The 24,903-nt window shown below is 46.5% G+C and overlaps 2 protein-coding genes across 8 annotated transcripts in view; one reads left to right on the top strand and one right to left on the bottom strand.

The window, feature by feature from the left end:
• The window catches only part of AK8 (adenylate kinase 8), a 111,750-nt gene extending 98,352 nt beyond the window's left edge, over positions 1-13,398 (top strand). For all 7 annotated transcript variants that reach the window (XM_073555983.1, XM_073555984.1, XM_073555985.1 and 4 more), the window contains 2 exons: positions 7,814-7,894; positions 8,064-13,398. In XM_073555983.1, the coding sequence (XP_073412084.1) occupies positions 7,814-7,894; positions 8,064-8,319 (337 nt within the window). In that variant the 3' untranslated portion in view covers positions 8,320-13,398. The remainder of the gene's footprint in view (positions 1-7,813; positions 7,895-8,063) is intronic.
• GTF3C4 (general transcription factor IIIC subunit 4) lies at positions 12,907-24,541 on the bottom strand. Its single transcript, XM_073555982.1, has 5 exons — positions 24,185-24,541; positions 18,849-20,615; positions 18,516-18,646; positions 17,917-18,005; positions 12,907-14,021 (listed from the first exon to the last, which is right to left on the bottom strand). The coding sequence occupies exons 1-5, from the start codon at positions 24,449-24,451 to the stop codon at positions 13,957-13,959; spliced, it is 2,319 nt and encodes a 772-aa protein (XP_073412083.1). The 5' UTR covers positions 24,452-24,541; the 3' UTR covers positions 12,907-13,956.
• Between the last annotated feature and the right edge of the window lie 362 nt (positions 24,542-24,903).

Below are 24,903 nucleotides of genomic sequence, written 5' to 3'. Positions count from 1 at the left end.
GTGTGATGTTACACTATATGTGCCATTACATTACATGGGTACTGTGTGGTACTATTATATTTGCACTGTGTCGTACTATTAGGGATATTGATTAGACCTATCAGTGCGACCATACATGTTAAGGCCCAGGAATATCATTGGGTGCACTACAAGACCCAGAATGGAATGACAGCTACTGCCAGGATTGGTTATGCAGTGGACAGTCTGGTACCACTCATCTAACTATTTCCGTAGCTGAGGCCGGCTGCAGCGCCCCTATTAATAACCCCATTTCTCGGCTCAGGCGCAGCGACAAGACATATTTACCCTCGAAATTGGTATTGACAAAGTAGAATAAATGTTTTCCATTGAGCAGCATGGGGGATCCTGGAGGGAGGCCGGGGAGCGGGAGTGCTCGTCTGAGGCTGCAGAACGGATGATGCAATTACTAGAGGGGACAACGCACAAAGCAACCTGCAATACACGGCCGGTCCAGAGAGGTCAAGTCAACATGAGCACGGGTCGAAAACCCATCACGGCTGCCTCATCTCATCACTCCAAAGGAGGAAAAGGCCCGAGATCTGCCGCTGCATATACACTAGATACACCACAAGTCTCAGCATGCTGTGCTAGCCCCACTGGGACTTGTGGTTACTTCACAACTCTGTCACCTGCCACATTCAGACCTCCCTGCTATTTGTCTTCTACAGTGGTAGTTTCTTATACCGTATCTTATTAATGCAAAGCTATGAGAAGAATATTTCCCCTATGTTTATACTTCTGCTATGCTTCATCAGGACACAGCTATGATCAGAGTACTTCCTCTATGCTTTATACTTCTGCTCTATCAGGACACAGCTATGATCAGAGTACTTCCCCTATGCTTTATACTTCTGCTATGCTCCATCAGGACACAGCTATGATCAGAGTATTTCCTCAATTCTCTGCATTGCTCCTCTGCTTCATTGGGGCATGTCTATGATCAGTGACTCCAGCTTAGCTGTGTGGCTCTGCTTTACACTGCAGCCTTGCTTGTTCAGATTGACTCCTTTTCAGTTTTTCACGCTATTATTGGTTTCCCCATTCTTTACACTGCAGTACAGTTCCAATAGGAACAACAACTCCAGTTTAGCAGTGTTGCTTTGGCTGCGATTCTGCTTTAGGCCTTGTTCACACTAAGTATTTGGTCAGAATTTCACATCCGTATCTGTAAGCCAAAACCAGGAGTGGGTGATAAATACAGAAGTGGTGACGTGTTTCTATAAAACTTTTCTACTCGTGGTTTTAGCTTACAAATACTGAACGTGGCTTTACACTGCAGTGCTGCTTGTTCAGATTGATTCCTTGTCAGTTGCTTAAGCTGTTGTTTAGTTTTCCCTGTGCTTTACAGTGCAGTTCTGCTCCATTAGACCACAGCTATGTTCATCGACTCCAGCTTAGGCCCATCCGTCTTTGATGATGGGTATGGAGTACCAGAAATGTTTTGGACAGGGAAAGCGTCGTGGCCTATTTGCCCTCTTACTGTAGATGATGCCAACATGACAGGATCTGGGCAGCTGCCCACAGTATGGCACCCGCCGCAGACGCTTCCACCTGCTGAGATCTGTAGTTGCACAGCAGAGCCTCCGCATTCATTTCCCTCCTGAAATCTGGGCCACTAAACTTTAATAGAGCAATTTTTCTTTGACTTGGGGCAAATAAAGATAGACCTCCATATTCTGTGCCCCCAGGACGCTGTGCCCCGACCGTACACCCGCATGATTACACGGTCATATATTATATAGCAGGGCGCTCTCCGGAGAGATAATGCCCAGAGGCGGCAGGATGGTTGCAGACGACCTGCATCATATTACTCTGAAGTTTGGAAGGATCAGAAAAGCTGCGGAAACTCTGTCGAGTGCCAGCTGCCATATTGTAGCCTGCCTGGATCTAGGGGGCCAGTCTCATCTACGTGGCCTCTGCCTGCTCAGGATGTCCTGACAGTGTGGGATGCCTCCTGTCCGACTTCTACAGCGCTGATTTGTTGATTGACATAGGAAAATGTCGCATCAGCTAGCTGGCTGCCGATTGGCTGCTTTTATCCCACTTCAAAGGAACTGATGCAAATTCATGGATGAGTCACTGTGCTGCTTAGTCACTACTCCACCCACCACGTAAGGCTATGTGCACACGACCAGAATTCCCGCAGCAATTCCCCAACTCCCTGCCACGGGAAATACGCGAGAAATCCGCATGCGAAAAACTAGCGTTTTGCAAGCGTAATTAGCTTGCAGAATGCTAGCGTTTTCCAAGCGATCTGTAGCATCGCTTGGAGAACTGATTGACAGGTTGGTCACACTCGTCAAACATAGTGTTTGACAAGTGTGACCAACTTTTTACTAAGAGGCTGCCTATGCGGCCTCAATAGTAAAAGATAGGATGTTAAAAATAAATTAAACAATCGTGTTATTCTCACCTTCTGGCGTCCCCCGCAGCGTTCGCGATGCTCCCGGCAAGTCCCGTTCGCAGCAATGCCTTGCAAGAATGACCCCAGATGACGTAGCATCACGCGAGACCGCTACATCATCACAGGTCATTGTCGCAAGGCATCGCTGGGAACGGGAGTTGCCGGGAGAATCGCTGAGGCCTGAGAACGCTGTGTGGGACGCCGGAAGGTGAAAATAACACGATTTTTTATTTTAATTCTATTTTTTACAGGGATATGGTACCCAGGGCCTGGATAGCTTAGCCACATGAGGAAAGTAAGCGCAACAATGCATTCCTATGTGTGTGGAATTCCCGTGATTCCGCAAAAAGAATGAGCATGCTGTGTATTTTTCCGCAATGCGAATGCGCCGCGGAAAAATACGCATTAGCACAGCATGTGCAGAATGCCATTGAATACAGTGGGTTGCTTATTTTATGCGTTTTTGCAGTGAAAAGACACGGCAAAAACGCATAAAATCCGTGGGAATTCCGGACGTGTGCACATAGCCTTACTCTGCATATGTGACCTCCTACATGTCTCTGTATAATTCCTCACCTCCTGAAACAGTCCTTGTTCCCATCTTCAAAGATGAGCACTAGTGATGAGCGAGTATACTCGTTGCTTGGGTGTCCTCAGAGTATTTTGGCGTGCTCGGAGATTTACTTTTCGTCGTCTCAGCTGCATGATTTGCGACAGCTAGACAGCTTGAATACATGTGTGGAATGCCTGTTTGTTAGGGAATTCCCACATGTATTCAGGCAGTCTAGCAGTCGCAAATCATGCAGCTGAGACGACGAAAACTATACCTCCGAGCACGCCAAAATACTCGGAGGGCACCCGAGCAACGACTACTGTCGCTCATCACTAATAAGTACACCTCTCCTGAAATACTTTGTGCTGCTGGGACTCTCCTTCTTACACTGTGTCTCTAACTTCCCATTTGTCGCCATATCATGGCACAGTCCCTGTCGCCTGCACCTGTCCTACTTAACATGGTCACGCAGGTCAGCAAGCTCATCTCCTGCACTGCAGGGACACTGCTCCCTCCACTATAGGTCTCTTAACTTCCCACTGGTTTCAAAGCCGGACTATGACACAGTCCTCATCCCCTGCACCCAGCCTCACATACGCCATCCCATGAGTGGGCAGAGCAGTAGGTTGCATCCTGAAATTCTCTGAGCTGCCGGGACACAGTCTCTGCTAACGTGTGTCTGTAAGTTCGTAATGTCACCTGTCACCATACAGCCCTGTCTTCACCAACCATCATCACATGAGCTGACGTCAATACTCTGTGCTGCTGGGGACCCTTCTTCCATTATTTTCCATAATCTATGAGTGGGCAGAGCAGTAGGTTCCATCCTGAAATACTCTGTGCCGCCAGGACTCAGTCTCTTCCAATGTGTCTGTAAGTTCCCATTTGTTTACATTCTTGCCCACAAATCGTAATGCCACCTCTGTCACCTTACTGCCCTGTCTTCACCAACATCATCACATGAGCTGACGTCAATACTGTGCGCTGCTGGGGACCCTTCTTCCATTATTTATCTGTGGATTATTTTCCAGTTTCCTGCCAAACCGTCCCAAATATTGGCTTCTAACCACTGGAAAGTGGTGTGGTTAATGTAGCATCCCTCCAATGCTGCACTCCCCCCTGTACAGCAGGATTTCTTCCATCGAGCGGCCTATGACTCCCCCATGGCGTGACCCCAGAGTTTTGTCTATATTTGCCGTAGCCAGCTACCCCTCACCGCGTAGCGCACCAGGAGACTTCCCCTCGCTCCCATCCACAATAATTAGGCTTGTAAGTCTAATGGAAAAAGTCATGTCTAATTACCCCGCTGAAGGGCCAATTATACTATTAACCATCGTCAGGTCGGAGCTAATAACGAGGGGAACAGGTTCATTTGCATAGCATTAAGTTAATTGACTTAGTAGCTCCAGGGCGGACGTAGGGACAGATAGCGGGATTTCATTACGGAAAGGATAGCGATGACTGGAGACGAGACCATTCACCTGACAGTTCTTATTAATTAACGGCTATCTCGTTACCCGCAGTGTCAGACCGCTCTATAATGCACTCACCCCTCCTCCTAGATCCTCCTTTATCTGCTCTTAATGAAAGCTGAGATAACTGTGCTAATTGTAGCCGGTAATTAATTATAAAGGGAAGGACGCTCTCCTAATCTAGTCTTACTGCGCTGAGGGGTGAGCAGCTGTTTGTGAGCGGGCCAAAGGACGAGCGCGGCCGCTTGTCAATCTATTGCTAATGCAAACAGGTCTCATCTTCCAATGAGTATTTATAGCGAGATCAGATCCCGAGAGCAGACGGAAACATACAAGAAAAATCCATCATGCCAGGAGTAGTACGTTATTCATAAGGGGTGTGTCACGGAAAAGGGAAAACTGCCGTTCAGGCCACTGGGGGTGGTATTACGGTGGTTATACTCTTGTACATAGGAGCAGTATTATAGTAGTTATATTCTTGTACATAGGGGGCAGTATTATAGTAGTTATATTCTTGTACACGGGGGATGTATTATAGTAGTTATATTCTTGTACACGGGGGATGTATTATAGTAGTTATATTCTTGTACACGGAGCAGTATTATAATAGTTATATTCTTGCATATAGGAGCAGTATTATAGTAGTTACATTCTTGTACATAGGGAGCAGTATTATAGTAGTTAAATTCTTGGACATAGTAGCAGTATTATAGTATAGTCTTGGACATAAGGGGCAGCATTATAGTAGTTATATTCTTGTACATAGGGACAGTATTACAGCAGTTATATTCTTGTATATAGGGATCAGTATTATAGTAGTGCAATTCTTGTACAGAGGGGGGCAGTATTATAGTAGTTATATTCTTGTATATAGGAGCAGTATTATAGTAGTTATATTCTTGTACATAGGGGGCAGTATTATAGTAGTTATATTCTTGTATATAGGAGCAGTATTATAGTAGTTATATTCTTGTACATAGGGGGCAGTATTATAGTAGTTATATTCTTGAACATAGTAGCAGTATTATAGTAGTTATATTCTTGTACATAGGGAGCAGTATTACAGTAGTTATATTCTTGTACAGAGGGGGCAGTATTCTATACTATACCTATTAATGATGCTTTGTAGCTAATTTGCTGTAATCTTCTTTGAGCCTGACCTCCTCCTTAGGGGTTAATAATTGATCCTCTGTAAAACTCCCGCTATTCCCTCCATCTCTGGCGCAGCGAGTGTCAGTGAGATGTAAGACAAAAGACTGTGGTATGCTGCTGCCTTTTAATCATGTAATTGCCTGGTGACATTTAACACTGTGGCTTTGTGTTACCCCTCCGGTATAATGAAGGTAGCAGAACTCCGTACATCACTATCGTCCCGCTCTTCTCCGCCTTGCACCCTCCTGCCCCGCAGCAGACGGCCCTTTGTGGGAAGAGCACTTTAACTACACCGAAGTTTGGCTGAGCTTCTACATATTACAGCAGCAACACGAAGACGCACAATTAAAGTATTTGGAGACGATGAAATATGCATGGCTATCGGTGACAGCGCCATAAAGTCAAGCAATTAGCCGCGTAATCCAAGACGCTCAGAGCCCGTGGCAAGGAAGCCCACAGTTCTCTATTAGTTAAATGCATTTTGTAGGTCCTCATTCCATCAAATCAACTAACACTTCCTTTAATTGGCTGATAAATTATACAGCCAGCCGCATTATAATTTAATAAGTCGTAAACATTCCTAGGGCCCGCTGTAAAGTCGATATCGCGCTCATTAATTCCTTAATTTCAGCTGATGGAAGGGGAGATGGAAAGAGCGCACTCGCACTGTCAGCCTCGGGCTATGAAACGAGGGAAAAGAAAAATTTTGAAAAAAGAAGGGAGGGATTATTTTTTATACATCTGTGTCGGAAACTCAATCTGCGCACTGTCACCGGCAGCCAGTCGCCCCCGTCCGCGGATTCAAAGGATGAGTGACAGCTTCCCGCCGCGTCCTGTCAAACTATCTTTAAACATCAAGCCAGGCAGTAAACAGGTCCCGATGTATATTAAATCTCGTTGTATTACCCCCCCAAACCCGTTCCTCCGCCGCTGCCGCCCCCGATTCCTCCCCACTCTGTCCCCATGAATATTTCATTCCACGCCGCATTAATATTAATTCTAATCGCTCAGGATAGTCGTTATTATTTCTGTTTTCTGACAATCCCACATTAAATATTCAGGAAGTTTTTCCCTTTTTTTTTTAAATTACATTTACACACACAATTGTCACTGCGGCTACAGAATTTTTTTTCTTTAAATGCATTACTTTTTTTTTTAATCTGGTGGGAAATCCTAATTCAAACAGAGGAAAAATTTTATAAAACGCTCTTAAATGACATGTCAGATTTCATGGGACGCAGATGTAACGCCGCCCCTTTCTGTCAGCGCCAGAGACGATGATCAATGCGATTTCTGCATTTCTTTGTGTTATATTGAAGGCTGTTCTTAAAGGGTAATTTTTTCCTCAGGCTAGGTCATCAATATCAGATTGTGGGGGGGTCCAACATGCGGCACCCCGACCCATCAGGTGTTAGCGGTACTGGACGGTTGTTACCAGCTGCAGAGCAATGCACATCTGCCACTAACAGACTGAACAGAACTTGATATTGGTAGCAGATCCTGCTACTACTACTATTCTCCACATCTTGGGAAGGTGTGTCGGTATGACCCAGCGCAGTAGGCTACTGTGCATCCACCCAAGTTATCCCACCTGCTTGCATTTAAAGAGCTCATCCAGTCATAGTCTATTCATTAAATAACGAAAAGTTCTGCAACTTTTCAAGAACTCTGCTGGTGGTCAGTGAATGGAAGCATTAATTGATAATATGCAGATTGAAAATCCCATCCTGAACGACTCTTACTCACAGAGCTGCAGAGTTTGTTACAGTGTATCGGCAAAGGCAATTTTCCATGCTCCACAGGCAGCAGCGCTGTTGTATCTTCTGTCCAGGACTGACACATTTTACCAAATCCTTTAGACATGTAAGCAGGGATAGGTCAGGATGGGTTTTCAGTCCTTGGATGAGATTTCCATTCAGCGACAGCAAACAGAGATCTTACAGCCAGTCAGAGATTAGAGCAAAGTGTATCAATGATAGGCCAGTCCTGAATAGGGACTACCAGCATCCGTCTCAGATTAGTGGATGAGACTGACCCAGCACAATCACACCCATTATCCACCAGTGGTGGCATATATACTGTTAGCATACATGTGGCCATAGTGTAATGCTTTCATCCATTCGATGTGAATGTGCCAGATTATCGAAACGTTTATATACTCCGTATACGATGTGCGCATTTTCTGACCTCACGCTCTCGCTCTTCCTGCAGGATCTTCTTCCTGGACATCCCAGATGACGTGGCTATAGAGCGCCTGTCTCTACGTATGACCGATCCCGTGTCGGGGGAGAGGTGGGTTCCCAGTGACCGTGGTGGCCTCAGAGCCTGTGCCACAGGCAGCCTACAGCTCCTCACTGCAGAGTGCCCCTACACAATTCATCACTGCAGTACTGGACCATCGAATGCCAAATTATTGGAAGTGATGGATTCTGGAGCTAACTTCTGTTCTCTCATCTCCCAGGTATCACAGCCTGTACAGGCCGGCCCCCCACGTGGAGGTGCACGAGCGTCTGCGGCAGAAGCCAGCAGACTCTGAGCAGAAGGTTCAGGCGAGGTTAGATGTGTATCATGCTAGCGCCGAGGACCTGGAGGAGTTTTATCAAGACGTCATTCACGTTAACGCTGATCAAGACCCGCACACCGTCTGGGAGTTCATCGAGAGCTGTGTTATCAACCCCCGTCCACAGCGCGTCCCTGGGGAGCCAGCGTCTCCCTGATCACCATAAGCACGCTCTGCTCACTTATATTAGGTACCAGGGCCTCATGGCAGTGGAGCGGCGCAGATACACAGGAGCCCGCCTGCTCCGATACCTAACAAATAAAGTTGCACTATGTACCGGAATAGCGAGAAAACATGAAACACATGACATATAAATTGCATTACTGGTCTAGAAAGTAAGAAAAACAAGAATGTTTAGTAAATTGGCCAATTCATGTGTATCCGGAAGCCACGATAAGGCAATTATGGGTACACAGGAATTGGCCAGTTTACGCGCCAAGTAGTCTCATTTTTACCTATTTTCTAGAGCAGTAATGCAACTCATATTTCATATTTTCTTGCTACAGACTGCAACTTTGTTAGTTGTTTATGGAGATGACTACTCTTTGTTTGCTCCTGTACACACCTGTTTTCTGTTTGGAAGTGACAGTCAGTCTTTTGTTAGCTGCTCCCAAACCTGCGCACAACTGAACCTGGCAGCAGAATTAAAGGGAAGCGGATCCTCCTGCTATGCCCATCATTTCCCCACACAGAAACCCCCAGTCATGAGAAAGCCATACTCAGCATCTGAACCTCAGCGCTATCAGCTTAGATACATTGGCCAGCAGCACAGATACACAGCTCACTCAAACTGAATTCCATACAGCCGACAATATCACATATAGGATTAGATACACGGCTCATCAGACAGCATCACACAGGAAAGGATTAGATACACAGCTCAGCAGACAGAGCATCACACAGGATAGGATTAGATACACAGCTCAGCAGTCAGTATCACACGATAGGATTAGATACACAGCTCAGCAGACAGTATCACACAGTATAGGATTAGATACACAGCTCAGCAGTCAGTATCACACAGGATAGGATTAGATACACAGCAGCCAGTATCACACAGGATAGAATTAGATACACAGCTCAGCAGACAGTATCACACAGTATAGGATTAGATACACGGCTCAGCAGACAGTATCACACAGGATGGGATAATATACACAGTTCAGCAGACAGTATCACACAGGATCGGATTAGATACACAGCTCAGCAGACACTGCTACACAGGATAGGATTAGATACACAGCTGAGCAGACAGTATCACACAGGATAGGATTAGATACACGGCTCAGCAGACAGTATCACACAGGATAGGATTAGATACACAGATTAGCAGACAGTATCGCGTGATAAGGTTCAGCATGACTGACGTGACAACTCAGCAGACAATACTGCAACTAATAGGCTTAGATGCAGACCATACCATGTGGAAGGCTTAAGGCCCCTTTACATTTAGCGCTGCACCAGCGATCCCGACAACGATACGACCCAGTCAGGATCGCTGGTGCATCGCTAAATGGTCACTAGTGAGCTGCCATATAGGCAGATCTCACTAGCGATGCAGCAGCGGTCGGCGGTCGTACTTACCTTTCAGAAGTGGCTAGGATGTCCGTCTTCCGCCTGCATCCATGGCTCACTCGTCGGCGCCAGCAGGAAGTCGACGACGAGAAATGGACCAGGCCGATCTCGCGCGATCAGCGATAGCCAGCGGGGGAGCCGGTCAGAGGCAAGTATCACATGTAGCAATATCGCTGCTGCGTCACAAAATCGGTGACGCTTTAGCGATATTGCTATGTGTAAAGCCCCCTTAAGATACAGCAGTGATCCCTATGATCCAGTGTCCAATTCAGTGTTCTCATGTGATCAAGGAATGTGTATACCTACAGGGGCCTGTATCCCCCCTCAGTGACTGCCAGCTCTGATCTGGCAGACTCCAGCGAGCAGTAGTTGTCTGCGGATGTGGTCAGTACCTGTAGACACAATTAATATTCTGTGCCGCGCTCTCTTCACATCCACACCATTATATTAGTTCTTCTGCAGTGGCTCGGCGGTGCAGTTGGCGGATTGCAGCTCATTCACATGCACTGAGAATGCTCCGCTCGTAGCCTGGGGTCAGAGGTCGCCTCCCTGCGGGGCTGTCACTGGCTCGGCCTAATCAGCGAGTGTGAGAGCACAACATGCAGATACACTTGTTCTACGCTCCCTCCGCAGTGCCGCGATCAATCGCCATTCATTTAATTATCACAAACAAAGCTGCTCGCTCCTCCGCCTGGATGCTCCTACAGGAGCACAAGCTGCAGTAATCAGAGCAAGCACCGCTGCAGTGTAAAGCATGGAGAAGACAGAGTAGCAGGCTGCAATCAAACAGGAGGTGGATATCAGACTGAGGCCACATTCACACGTTCAGTGTTTGTTCAGTATTTTACATCAGTATCTTTAAGCCATAAATAGGCATTTTGTGATAATATAGAAGTGGTGATGTGTTTCTATTACGCTTTTCCTCTGATTGTTCCTTTCCTGGTTTTGTCTTACAAATAGCAAGGTAAAAAAAAAAAACCTCACCAAATTCTGATCATGGCCTTACATCAACACTCATTGCAGGGAACACCGTCACCGATTACAGCTATGACAAGCCAGAGAAGAGCTGCAGTGTAAAGCATCAAGCAACTTACAATAAAAAAGGAGGTCGATTTCAGACGGATTCCTCTTCCAGCAGACGTTGCAGAAAAGATGGAGTGTTATAACCATGGACAAACAGAAGAGCTGCAGTGTAAAACATGGGAAGGAACACAGCTGCAGACTCTGATGAGACAGAAGAGATACATTTCAGACTAATATAAAATCCAGTGATAGAGAATGCAGTTGGGATGGAGAAAGCCGCAGTGTAAAGCATGGGAACTGATAGTACTGCAACCTGGGCCTCTGATGACAGATGAAATGTGGGTTTGGGATTACTTTAGACTCTATTAACAATGCAGATAATCAGGAGTTATAGCTGTCCAAATGGAGCAGAGCTGCAGTGTAAAGCATAGGAGAGGGTTACTGCCTGTGCTTTGACGAGACAAAGTAGATTTTAGGCTACCCTAGACTCCAACAGACAATATGGCTAAGCTGGAGCCGCTGATTGTAGTTGCTCAATTGAAGCAGAGCTGCAGTGTACAGCATGGGAGGGACTGTGCTGCAGCCAAGCACAGGTGGATTTCAGACAACCCTAGACTCCAATAGACAGTGCAGCTGAGCTAGCTAGTCAGTAGTCTCGAACCTGCAGCTTACCAGCTGTTGTACAACTACAACCCCCACCATGCTGAACAGATGCCCAGGCCAGATATCTGCCATACAGAAACTTTTATGGGAGGGTGAAGGAGCAAGACAAGACCGCTGCACGTTCCTGGCTTCCAGGGGATAGATGTACAGAGCGAGACAACATGAAAGGACATGGTGATGGAGCACACAAGTTCTCCGCCGTCTATACTCCTATCAGATATCTCCATCCGCCGCCTTTTATGTGGAAATGTCGTCTTGAAGTCACCGTGTAGAAGTTGATTCGGTGTCGGAAGCATGGATTCCTTTTTATGTGACAACTTCTAAGTGTCTTTCTTCTGGTGGATGTTACAGACGCGTACATACATCTGTGTGCGGCGCTGGTCTCATTCCCCCATCATATGCAGGAGCTATACTGAGCACTGCAAGCTACGGCTACCAGACCCCCGATGTAATCTCCCCCATGTATCCTCGTGGATTGCCTCTTTGTAGAGCCTCCAGGGCATTGGCTCTCATCTCAGGAATGCTGGGAGTGGTAGTCTCACGGTCGCTGGAGGGGCACAGCTGAGACACGCAGAGATAATTGGGGTTTAACAAAAACAGTGAACCTGTCCCCCCTCACATCACAAAGGGACAGACGAAGCAGCATCACTCCCAACCTCCGCCCAGTACAGTGTACAGATATGGGTTGGTTTTCACTCCTGACCCAGTCAATTAGGACACGCTCCAAACTGGAGGTGATGGCAGAAGACTGACACGAGGCCGTGATGGATCATCACCATCTGCTCATCTGGCAGGAGCACCCCCTATTTACTACGCTGATCCATGTGGTTGCTGCACGGCCCCCACAAGACATGCTGAATGCGGCTAGAGCTGAGCTGTGGACTGGCAGGGCGCGATGCATTGCTGTTGGACCGGGGACTGAGGGCCAGGTTGGCGCAGTTTCTGCCATTATGAAGTGGCAACCTTTTAATGATGCAAACAACACATGGCCAGAGAGCGGAGCCAGGTCTGAACTGCAGATGGCACAGAAGTCACATCCAGCAGGGCACGGCCGACAACACCCTGTCCTCAGTGCCCGGTCTGGGACACCAGAGCTCAGCAGACCACCGGTGCCAAGATGGGCAACAACAGGTCCTCCATGACATGGGGTGAATGTGATCACACAAGATCATTTAGAGATCAGAGTGATCAGCAGGCAAAAGCAAAGAAGCTCCATGATACATTGTCTGCCACTTATCCAACCAGCCAGATAGTGTAGAGACCGGCTGCAACACCCGTCTTGGGCACAGCAGGGCATCAAAATGCTCATAGGGCCCTACAACTAGCCCTTCACCGGCTGCAGCTCCTCATAATAAACACCTCGGCCACTGCAGAACGTTATAGCATGCCTCAGCACTTCATAATATACATATACCTTACTCTCCCCCCCTATAATGCACTAGCACAGGCCAGCTCGATTACTGATGACACAGACGCTCGCGGCTTTACTCTCCCAGAATCTCCCCTTTATTCACCGGACAATCACAAGGAAATGTAGAAAAGAATGGTATAAATAACGAAACACTGGAATAGACAAGGTATTTACAACAAGCTGACGTATGGGAGAGCGGCGGGGCCCGGAGAAGCTGTTATGTACGACGCACGTAGCAACCGCCATCTGTGCTTTTATTCTGTACTGCGGATGATCGCTTCACTACAAAATACAGACTGAGAAACTCAGGATGGCAACCCCCAGGAAAAGGGGCTTGAAATATAAAGGGAGTCCTCCTACACATCATTTTTGAAAAAAAAAAAAAAAAAAATAGAAAGGAGTTAGACATGCACAAGAATTACTGCCGGGCCTGGCTAATCAGAGACACACTGGTTGCTATGGATGTGCTCCCTGACAAACACTGTAGCTGCTCATGTAGCCATAGCAACCAATCCTTTCAATAAAAAAAAAAATAAAAAAAAAAAAAAAATCAATAAATAAAAATCAGTCTACAGTCTTTTGGGAGGACAAGACAAAGGTTTCAACTCCTCCAAAAATAAAGTGCGTCCTGTCTCGACACGTCAGCAGATGAGAACCACGGCCCTGGTGATGCGTCAGACCCCGCCGGCTAGCTTACAAGTAAAAGAGACTACAGTGATATAGCAACAGTTCAATAATAAATAAATCACATTATAGCACACAGACTAGGGCAGAGTGGGCGAGGAGTCGTGCACGGCGCAGGCCGACCACCGATACAGGCATGGGCTCCACTGCATCGGCAGTTTGATACCTCATTACGCAGTCACCCTCCTCCTAATATGGCACAGCCAGTCCTCAAAGACAGACCGCTGTAAACACCTCTGCTGAAATACTCTGTGCTGCAGAGGAAGGCTTGTCAAAGCTGTACCAGTCCATTCTCTCCAACCTCAAATACGTACTCCTCCTCGTCTCCTCCACAGCAAGTGACCGATCAGATGGTGCTTCATTGGTCACGTGACCTTTCCCATAACGAGCCGCGTCATGATAACATTCTCAGTTCTGATCTCCGAGCAGAGAAAAGTGCTAAAAAACCGGAGAGTCACAGAGTATGCAGGGGCCTTTCAGTAAGCGCTTAATCCACTCCAGGTCTGGAAAAGAAGATACAAAGATATCAGGAAGATCGAGGGATAATGGGTGGTCTACAGAAAGAGAATCCAGGGATGATGGGGGCAGGGAGGGATCTACAGAGAGAGGAGAATCACAAGATGGTGTGGGTCTACACAAACATTGCAATGATCTGAGGGGGTCTACAGAGAAACGAGGATCAAGAGATGATGGGGCTGTCTATAGAGAGAGGAGGATCAACAGATGATGGGTGGTCTACAGTGAGAGGGGGACAAGGTATGATGGACAGGTCTACAGAGAGAGGAGGATCAGGGGATAATGGGGCTGGGGTCGTCTACAAAGAAGAGTATCAAGGGAATCATAGAATGTTAAGAGTCGGAAGCAACCTCCAGGGTCATCGTGTCCAACCCCCTGCTCAATGCAGGATTCACTAACCCGTCTCAGACAGATGTCTGTCCAGCCTCTGTTTGAAGACTTCCGTTGAAGGAGAAGTCACGGCAGCCTGTTCCACTCACTTATCACCCTCACTGTCAAAAGTTTTTTCTAATATCTAATCTGTATCTTTTCCTTTCAGTTTCATCCCATTGCTTCTCGTGTTTCCATATGCAAATGAGAATAATGATGATCCCTCTACACTGTGACAGCCCTTCAGATGTTTGTAGAGCACTATTAAGTCTCCTCTCTTCTTTTTTACAAGCTAAACATTCCCAGATCCTTTACCGGCTCCTCATAGGACATACATTGCAGTACCCTTACAATCCTGGTTGCGCTTCTCTGAACTTGCTCCAGTTTTCAATGTCTTTTTTAAAATGTGGTGCCCAGAACTGGACACAGTATTTCAGATGAGGCCAAGGAGGAGTGGAGGGGGATAATTACTTCACGTGATCTAGACTCTAGGCTTCTATTAATACATCCTAGAACTGTGTTTGTCTTTTTTCCTGCTGCATCACACTGTTGACTCGTGCAGTCTGTGATCTATTAGTATACCTAAGTCTTTTCACACATGCTGTCCCTTAGTTCTATTCCTCCCATTCTGTAGATGTAATTTTCGTTTTTCTTGCCCAGATGTAGAATCTTGAATTTCGGCCTGTTAAATTCCATCTATTCGCTGCCCATTGTTCAAGCTTATCTAGATCCTTCTGAATTCTCTCTCCGTCTTCTCTAGTGTTAAGGCCCCGTTACACACAACGATGTCCCAGCGATCCCACCAGTGATCCGACATGGATGGGATCGCTGGGACATAGTTAGGCTGATCGCTGGTGACCTGTCACATAGACTCACCAGCGATCAGGACCAGCGAGCAAGCTGGTATCTAGGGTAAACAGCGGGTATCCAAGAGCCGCACGGCTCTTAGTTACCCGATGTTTACGTTGGATACCAGCGTGCAGTGTCGCTGATCGTTGGTCTCCCGCTGCCACACGCAGCGATGCGTGCTGGCCAGCAGGAGACCAATGATCAAAAAATGACCCAGGACGATCCTGCACGATCAGCGATACCTGGCGGGTCGCTGATGGATGTCACACACAGCGATGTCGCTGGTGAGATCGCTGTGACGTCACAAAATCAGAGATCTCGCTAGCGATCTCGCTGTGTTGACGGGGCCCTTAGCTATTCCTCCTAGCTTGGCATCATCTGTATATTTGATTAGTTCACCTTCCGTTCCCTTATCTAGATCAGTTATAAAAATGTTGAACAACACTAAGGCCAGGACATAGCCTTGTGGTACCCCACATGACACATTATTCCAACTGGATGTGCAACCATTTATTACCACTCTTTGAGTACGATCACTGAGACAGTTATTAATCCACCTAACCGTAGCATTGCCAAACCCATACTTGGTCATTTTTTCAATAAGGATAGTATGAGATACATTATCAAATGCTTTGGTGAAGTTGAGATATACTGTATCTACCACATTTCCCTGATCCACCCAGTCAAAGATTCCATCATAGAAGGATATTAAATGAGTCTGGCATGACTTGTTTGCTACAAACCCATGCTGGCTCTGGTTAATTACTGTATTCTTACCTAAATACATACATGCTGTTTAATAATTTGTTCAAAGATCTTTGCTGGTATAGTAGTAAGGCTCACTGGCCTGTTATTTCCTGGCTACATCTTTTTCACTGGCCTGTTATTTCCTGGCTACATCTTTTTTCCTTTTTTGAAGATAGGGACAATATTTGCCCTTCTCCAATCTTCTGGGACTTTCCCTGTTCTCCAGGATTTTTCAAAGATTCTGGCTAGTGGTTCTGAAATTTCCTCTGTTAACTCTTTCAGTACTCTAAGATGGAATTCATCTGGACCAGGAGATTTAAATTTAAGTTAGATAATTGTCCCCTCACCATCTCTCTGTTTATGGATTGAGTGGATTCTTTGATTCCTTTGATGGCACCGTGAAGATCAGTTGAAGTTACAATAACTTTCTTCGAGAACACAGATGCAAAATAAGAATTTTAGCGTTCGGCCTTCTCAACATCGTTTTTGACCACATCACCCTTTTCACCCTGTAAAAACCCTATAGCATTTGACTTTTTTCTTTCACTTTTGACATACCCCCAAAATCTTTTTTTTACTGCTTTTGGTCTCGCAAGCCTCACTTCATTACTAGCTTTAGCTCTTCTAACGCTTGCCCTGCAAACAGCATTATACTCTTCTTTAGATATAATCCACTCTTTCCATTGGGGGTCTACAAAGAGAAGAGGATCACTGGACGATGGGGGTCTACAAAGAGAGGAGAATCAGAGGATGATGGGGGGGGGGGGGCTACAGAGGAGGATAAGGTGCCTACATCTTTAGAAGTAATACACAGGAGGATCAGGGAATGGGAGTCTATGCATGTAAAAATACCAAATGTAAAAGAAGAATCTATTTCTGCAGTCTTAGCCACTGACTCATTGGAATTGGCGTTTTGCACTCCAGTCTTAAAGGGAATCGGTGAGCAGGTGTTTGCTATGCAATTTGAAGACAGCATGAGGTAGAGGATAAAACATAGATTTCAGCAATGAATCTCTTAACAAGTGCCAAGGCTTTGTTTGCTTACAATGATTGTTTTAGCGCCAGTAGCTTATCATTGTTGTGACTAGATGTCCTGTGACCCTGGTGTGACACACCCCTCCTGTGATAGGCACCTCTTCTAAGGATATTGTAAACAGAGAGCCTAGTGTGGGCGGGGTCCGCTTTCTCAGCTCTGCTTCATTTTAAATCTAAAAGCTCTGTGTCAGAACGACTGCACCCAGTAATCTAAGTGATACATCGCTGGATTCAGCTCCTTAACGACCTTGATGCTTCCTACAACTGACGTGCACCTCTGCTAACAATGTTGCACAATGCAGGACCTGGCAAACATTTTGTCCTATAATTTGATGGATGGGCTTTCCAAACGCTCCAGCTGCGCCCACTTTAGAGGAGCTTGCCTGAAACTGGTGTAAAAATACCAAAATAACATTTTTGACTTGCAAAAAAAAAAAAAAAAAAAATTGACATTATCAGTTTTAAGCCAGAAAACTGGAGGAAACCTTAATCAAACACCTGGAAATTGATGTTTATATACAAAGCATGCTCATCTGTGGTGCATTCTGGGGGTTGTAGTGCTTACTGTACACGACATGGTAATCTGATGTGACACCGATTGGAGCATTGAGACAAGCCCGCGGATACAGTTATATAATCATGGACTCCAAGACCAGCACTTACGCCCATTCTCTGGGCTCGCACACAATTATATCAGTACTCCGTTTTGTGCAGAGCTCCAATATAGACTACGGTGCACACAACGTGATATGCAGAACATCCACACAGTGCTGTATACACGGTAAGACATTCCCACATCAAGTATATCCAATATTTGTTAAATTTGTTCATATTTCCCTAAATCCAGCATGCCACTACAAGATCGTGACAAGCTGGCTTTACCTTCAGGGACAGGATGCCTCGCGATACTATCATGCAGTAAGCACTTCCGGTACTCCAGAGTCTGACACGCCTGGTAGGTCAGGAAACACCTAAAATGAAAGAGTCAAGATATCAGGGTAACATTAAATTAAAAGGGGTCTCCCACCCTATAAAGAGGATATGCCATTACATCATGATCCTGGGAGGGATGAGGTCTGACCTCTTGGTCCCCTACTGATCCTAAGAATAAAGAGAACTGGGCCCATTCTAAGCATGGAGCAAACCACAACATGGACCCAGTCCCTGAAACGTCTAATTTTATGTCATGATCCAGGAGGCTTGTCCCCACCGATCATAAAAGTGTTGGCATTATGTACACAAGAGTTCCCTTCATTCTCAGGATGAGTAGGGGTCCCAGAGGCCAGACCTCACTATAGAGTGAAGATACTCTACAAGAGAAAAGAAAATATTTTTCCAGGACCACTGATGTAACAATAGACACCTCCATTCTTTACAATGCAGGCTGCAACCAGAAAACAATATTATAAAGTGACTTTTTTTCTGCTTGTTTTATAGAATATCACCCCATAGAATATAGCAGAACTGACAACAGCCATTACCTCTGCCACAGGTGCCCATTCGGGCACAGGGCCTTCTTACTGTCTGTGAAAGGTAAAACCTCTTTACACAGGCTGCAGTACTCGGGAAACATCTGCTTGTTCATCTTCTTCTCCACGTGTCCAATGAGGACCTGCAGGGGTTAAACATTACAAAAAAGAAAAAAAAAAAAAAAAACAGTCGGAACATTAATTTCTTTTATTGAAATGGCTGATAGAGAGAACTGTTTTTACCACTACTGAAATTTGCCAATTTAAGCTTTGTTTAAAAAAAAAAATAAAAAAAAAAAATTCAAAAGTAAACGTGTCATGGAGAAGTGTCTCTAGGTGGCGCACCTGTGAAGTCCGATCCTCCTTGTCCTTGTTGGCCATGAGATAGGCGCAGACACCTCGTGTAGGGATGGTTGTATACTCTGTGACCCCCGTGTGTAGGTAGACCTCCCCCAGGACATGCTTCATGTGTTCCCGGGTCAGATGTGCCTCCACAGCATCGATCTTCTGCTGGATCTCCTGGAGACCTTCTTCTACTGGAGTACAAGCCCCATCAGGCTCAGCCGAGTCTCTGCCAGTTTTGCTGGGGATGATCTGACTCACCTGCCCTTCCTGCTCCTCAGCCATGCTGATCTCTACCCCCTCTGCCTTTGACACTTTGGACTCCTTGGGGCTCGGCTTCCACACCACCTCTGAGGAGGACTTCTTGAAGGATTGGTACCAAATTCTCAAAAGGAAAAGGCGGAACCTCCAGAAGTACAAGGGTCCGCCGCCCTCCATCTTTTTATCCAGAGCGTCCGTCAAGAACTGGGGGATGATCTTATCCTTGAGGACTTTCCATCGCACCAGATCAGTTAGATCCATCTGCCGAAAGAAGTTTTGGCTGGAGGACTCAAGGAGCTGTGCAGCCGCTTCCTCAAAGGTCTTGAGGGCCACAAAATGGACCTGAAAGTTCTTGATGACCGGATGGATGCCGTTGTTCATCCCCTCCGACGTGACGCAGGCCAGGTAAGCGCCGTACGGGCTGATGGCAATGCCATGAGACTTCACTGTGCCAAACATGTCCGAAAGCTTGATGAGCTGGTTCTCGAACCTCAGAGCCACGCTGGTGAAGATGGGGATAAGCTGCTGGACCTTCCCGTCTATTGAGCAGGTATAAATGGTGCTGTTTTGCCGGTCCACCACCATGGAGACAATTGGTAAGGAGTGGAGACCAGTCACGTGGGAATTGTGAACATTCAGGCCGGCTTTGGATATTAACAGTAAGCACCAGAAGACGTAGGATCCGCGCGCCGCCACCACCAAACTGCAGCTACATTTCTGGTAGGGGTGATAGAGCGCGATGCATTTGATACTGTGCACAGGCAGGTGGTCATTGTCCTGCCACAGGACGACGGGCTGGCGTAAAGTGAAATATCCCTTTACAGCCTTTAGGTTGACCGGGATAATTTTCACAGGACCCAGGGTGCTTCCGATGATCAGCCCACTCATTTTCCGGCTGCTGTGCTCGTACTCCCACCAAGCCAGGACACTGGGTGAATGGATCCCGGAAGAGATGGTGCTGCAGGAGATAATGGAGGAGCTGTCCTTTATGGGTAGCTGGAATTGCCACACAGTAACGTCACCGTTTTCAAAGAGAACACCCAGAAGGACGGTGCCCACATCTCTGCAGGAATTGTTTTCTAGTATCTCTTGGGTTGTACATTTGCCTGACCACTCCATCTTCACCGGGGTCTGCATATGATGCCGCCTCTCAAACTCTGCAAAGTCCTCCAGGTCGGCAGGCTTGTCCCCTTCCGTTATCACATAGTCGCTCTTAGCCAGGCGCTCACCATACATTTCGGTCAGGTCCGCCAGCTGTATCCATTGAAGGCGGCTAAAATTGGCGTTGATGGTCAGCCGGTTGTCCAAGGTAAGGAGCGCCAAGAGGCATCTACCATTGGCATCGCAGCCCACGGGGGACCAGCAAGCGTACTTGTATCCCTGCAGAGCTGGGAGCGCCTTTCCTTCTGGGTTGAATACCCTGTCCAGCATGAACTTCTGACTGACAGATGGGTCCTTGGATCTGGCGAACTTTGCCCGGCACTCTTCTACATCTTTTGGCAACCCAATCTGTAAAGAAAGGAGCGTTGTTATTATTAACGCCTTCTCTGCCCTAGACAGAGAATGTATGTTACTATTCACCTATTCCCTACCCTATACAGCCAGGTATGTTACTACTCATCTCTGTTTCTCTGCTCTAGACCACCAGGGATATTACCATTTCCTTTATAGCCCAACAGAAACAATATAATTTCCCCCTTCCCGATATTTGCAATATACAGGGCGGGTCATTTATATGGATAAAACTAAATTAAATGGGAATGATTGGTGATATCAACTTACTGTTTGTGGCACATTAGTATATGGGAGGGGAAAACTTTTCAAGATGAGTATTACCATGGCAGCCATTTTGAAGTCAGCCAAAATGTATCTGGTGCAACTTTATATATGGTCCACCCAGGTTTATTCATATAAATGGCCCACCCTGTATACACACACGTCATGGTCGGGAAGCACATCTACATCATGGTGATCTGACAGCTGACACCCGGCACTCAGTGCCCACACCGCACCCGGCACTTTAAGGCTGTGTGCACACTAGGGTGACCGCAAAAAATCGATGTCGGAATTTTGTCCGTCTGGACCCCACAAAACGATTCCCCTTTCCAGATATTGAGAGAGCCAAAATTTGAGCTCAATCAAACGACGTTAACCCGTGCCGCTCGTCGCTCAAAGTTTGAAAAAATCCAAATTGAGGTATTTTAAGATTTAGGTATTTTGCATAGTCTGTTAGACTATAAAGAATGTGACAACAACATTGCAGAAATAGCCCTGACCAAATTTTCGAACCATTTGTGGTATTTGAATGCAGAGTTGGTGGGATTATCGTTTTTTGATCCCACCATTACAGACAATGAAAAGTTGTTAATGGCTAATAAATTGCTCAGTAGCACAGATGAACCATCAGAGCACGCTAGGGTTGTAAATCCAAAAGTTGGGAAAGAAAAATTAAAAGAGGTAGGAAGTAACCGACTTTAACGACCTTCTGACAAAAGATGAAGAACAAAAGCAATATGTCCTGCAAGTTGTAAGCAAATGCCGAGCATTATATTCTGACGTTTCAAAAACTACTTTAACAAAAGCTCTAGAATAGATTAGATAACTATGTAAAATTATCAACTCATATAGGTTAGCGTGCTCTGATGGTTTATCTGTGCTACTGAGCAATTTATTAGCCATTACCAACTTTTCATTGTCTGTAATGGTGGGATCAAAAAACGATAATCCCACCAACTCTGCATTCAAATACCACAAATGGTTCGAAAATTTGGTCAGGGCTATTTCTGCAATGTTGTTGTCACATTCTTTATAGTCTAACAGACTATGCAAAATACCTAAATCTTAAAATACCTCAATTTGGATTTTTTCAAACTTTGAGCGACGAGCGGCACGGGTTAACGTCATTTGATCGAGCTCAAATTTTGGCTCTCTCAATATCTGGAAAGGGGAATCGTTTTGTGGGGTCCAGACAAACAAGATTCTGACATTTTTTCCCCCCCATATGAGATCCGGTCACCCTAGTGCACACGCTGCAGATTCTGCTGCGGATTCATCAGCGCGGATTTTGATAAATCCGCAGGTCAAAAGACCTGCGATTTATCTGCGGATTGGCCTGCGGTTTATCATCTCCACAATGGAGGAGATGGTAAACCGCTGAGGAATCCGCAGAAAGAATTGACATGCAATTCTTTCTGCGAATTTGAAACCGCAGCAAAATCCGCGTGGAAAATTACGCAGCATCTGCACAGCAGTTTTTAATTCCCATAGGGAATAATGGTACTGTACACCGCGGATCCGCAGCGGCCAAATCCGCTGCGGATCCGAAGCAGAATCCGCAGCGTGTTCACACAGCCTCACCCACTAAATGCTGCGATGGGGCTCACAATCTAAATTCCCTATCAGTATGTCTTGGGAATGTGGGAGAAAATTGGAGTACCAGGAGGAAACCCACGCAAACACGGGGATAACATACAAACTCCTTGCAGATGTTGTCCTTGGTGGGATTTGAACCCAGGACCCCAGCACTGCAAGGCTGCAGTGCTATCCACATTTAGCAGGAAGGTAAAGGAAGAAAGCCCCCTCTGCTCTCCAATCAGTGCCCCCACAATGTCACTGTGAGGGGCTGATTGTAGCCATGGTGACCCGATGTCGTCATGATGACATCCGGGTCACCAAAGCTAGCAAACTTCCTAAATCATGCTCAGAGCATGTTGTGGCAAGTTTGTAAAGCATAGCAGAGCTCCAACTGCAAAAAGTGAAAGGCCTGTAGTGGGTCAAAGTAAAAAAAAAAAAAAAAGTTAAAAAAGTGGGGGAAAAAAAATATTACAAAGAAAAAAAAAAAAAAATACACCCCGGATGCAGTACTACTGTATATGTTTCCCATGTCCAAATCTTCTTATAAAAATAATCTTTTTTGCGTCATCTTTTCCAAGCTGCTAAAACGGTTATTCCATGTCATTGGAAATCGCCCCCCTGCTACTTGGAGGTTTGCCGAAACAGATTTGACCCATCACATGGAATCCTTTACTGCTCAGTCTCAATCTGAAAAACAGATTACGGCTACTAAGTGGTTTCATTGGCAGGTTTTGCTCTATTCCCCTCTTAATAGAAATATTCTGAAATAGTCCATTTTATTCAATAAGCATACCCTTTGGGAGGCTTTATCATTCACTAAGTTGTTAGTGTTTCCTGCTCCCCAGGTCCGAATCCTTCCACTAAAATCTTGTTCCTCTTCTTTCCCATTTCTATTTCTCTTAGACTCCGTTCAAACGCTGCCGGCTTTTGCATGTGCTCGTTGAACTGTGTGGAATCACTGTGTCCTATACATTGTACAGGTGATATTTATCTTGCGGAGACTGAGCGTCTCCGCAAGATAAATAGACATGCTGCAGCCTGGAAAGACGCGCCGGATGTCCGTCCCCGCGGGTGTCGGAGCACGTATAGTGGAGATGGGATTTCATTAACTCCCCTCCACTACCCTGTAATAGCTGCACGCTGCGGCTGAACGCAGCAACCAACCCGCAGTGTTTACTGACCGTGGGAACATAACTTTACGGAGACGCAAGCTTCCGCAAGATAAATCTCTACTGTACAATGTATTGGATGCGGTGAATCCGCACGGTTCAGTGATCACATGCGGAATCACTTACATTCAATAGACGGCAGCGGATATGTGCTGCGTCCAAACCGCTGCCAATTCCTGATCGTGGGCACATAGACTAAGGGTATGTTTCTCCGGTCAGTAAACGCTGCGGCCAGATGTTACAGCATAGTGGAGGGGATTTTATGAAATCCCTTCTCCACTATGCGTGCACCAACGCCTGCGGATCACCTGTGGAGACAGACATGCGGCGGCCGCAGCTGTCTATTTATCTTGCGGAGACAAGTTTCTGCAAGATAAATCTCACCCGTACAATGTATAGGATGTGGTGATACCGTACGGTTCAATGAACACATGTGGAATCACCGCGCGTACAAAAGCCGCCAGTGGACATGTGCTGCGTCCAAAACGGTGCCAATACTGATCGTGTGCACAGAACCTCAGAGCTCTGCTCCAGCCGAGGCCTTCTGTCACCTACCCGGAGGACGCAGGTCTTCTGCGGGGCGGGCACACAGGTGCGGTGCAGGGACAGCTGCGGGCCGCCGCTGTGGATGTCGCACACCTGCTCCAGTACCGACACGTTATTGCTGGTGCACACCGCCAGCCGGTGATCCTCCGACCACGACAGCGGCTCCAGCCCAGTCACAGGGTGCAGCAGCCTCACCGCCGGCTCCCGCTTAGTGACTGTGAGGCGGAAGCTCGGACGCGGCTCCTGCTCCACTTGCGGCGGCTGGGCTACTGACATGTTCACCCGTTACTGTCTATACAAGGCGACGTCATCACCAGGCGACAAGCACTGAGACAGGCCCCCGCCGCCATGGAGACCGGACTGCCCGCGCATGCGCCTGTCAGCGTATCACACAGCGAAGGGGCTGTGTAACCAGATTCCATCAGATTCCAGTAACCAATAAGATTCCTTCTTTCACATTTGCAGCACTCGGTAACCTATGAAAGCAACGATTTCATTAGTTGCAAGGTGAATATCAATGGAGCAATCTAGTTGCTATGGGCAACACAACACCACCTGTTAATTGCAGCAAATATGAGCACATTGTGCGTTCATAAAATATCTCCAAATGACAAAGGTTTCTTATCAGGCGACAGATCTGACATGTCATACGTGTAGCCAAGAAACCGTACTGTCATAAATGGTAGTAATCGACTCTGATCGTCCACTCTCAGGTCTAGAATTATATG

This window comes from Dendrobates tinctorius, unplaced genomic scaffold (assembly GCF_039654945.1).
Source record: "Dendrobates tinctorius isolate UK_male_01 unplaced genomic scaffold, ASM3965494v1 ptg000231l, whole genome shotgun sequence".
Lineage (NCBI taxonomy): Eukaryota > Metazoa > Chordata > Amphibia > Anura > Dendrobatidae > Dendrobates > Dendrobates tinctorius.
Note: the sequence above shows the minus strand (reverse complement) of the source record. Positions and strands in the feature narration are given on the sequence as shown.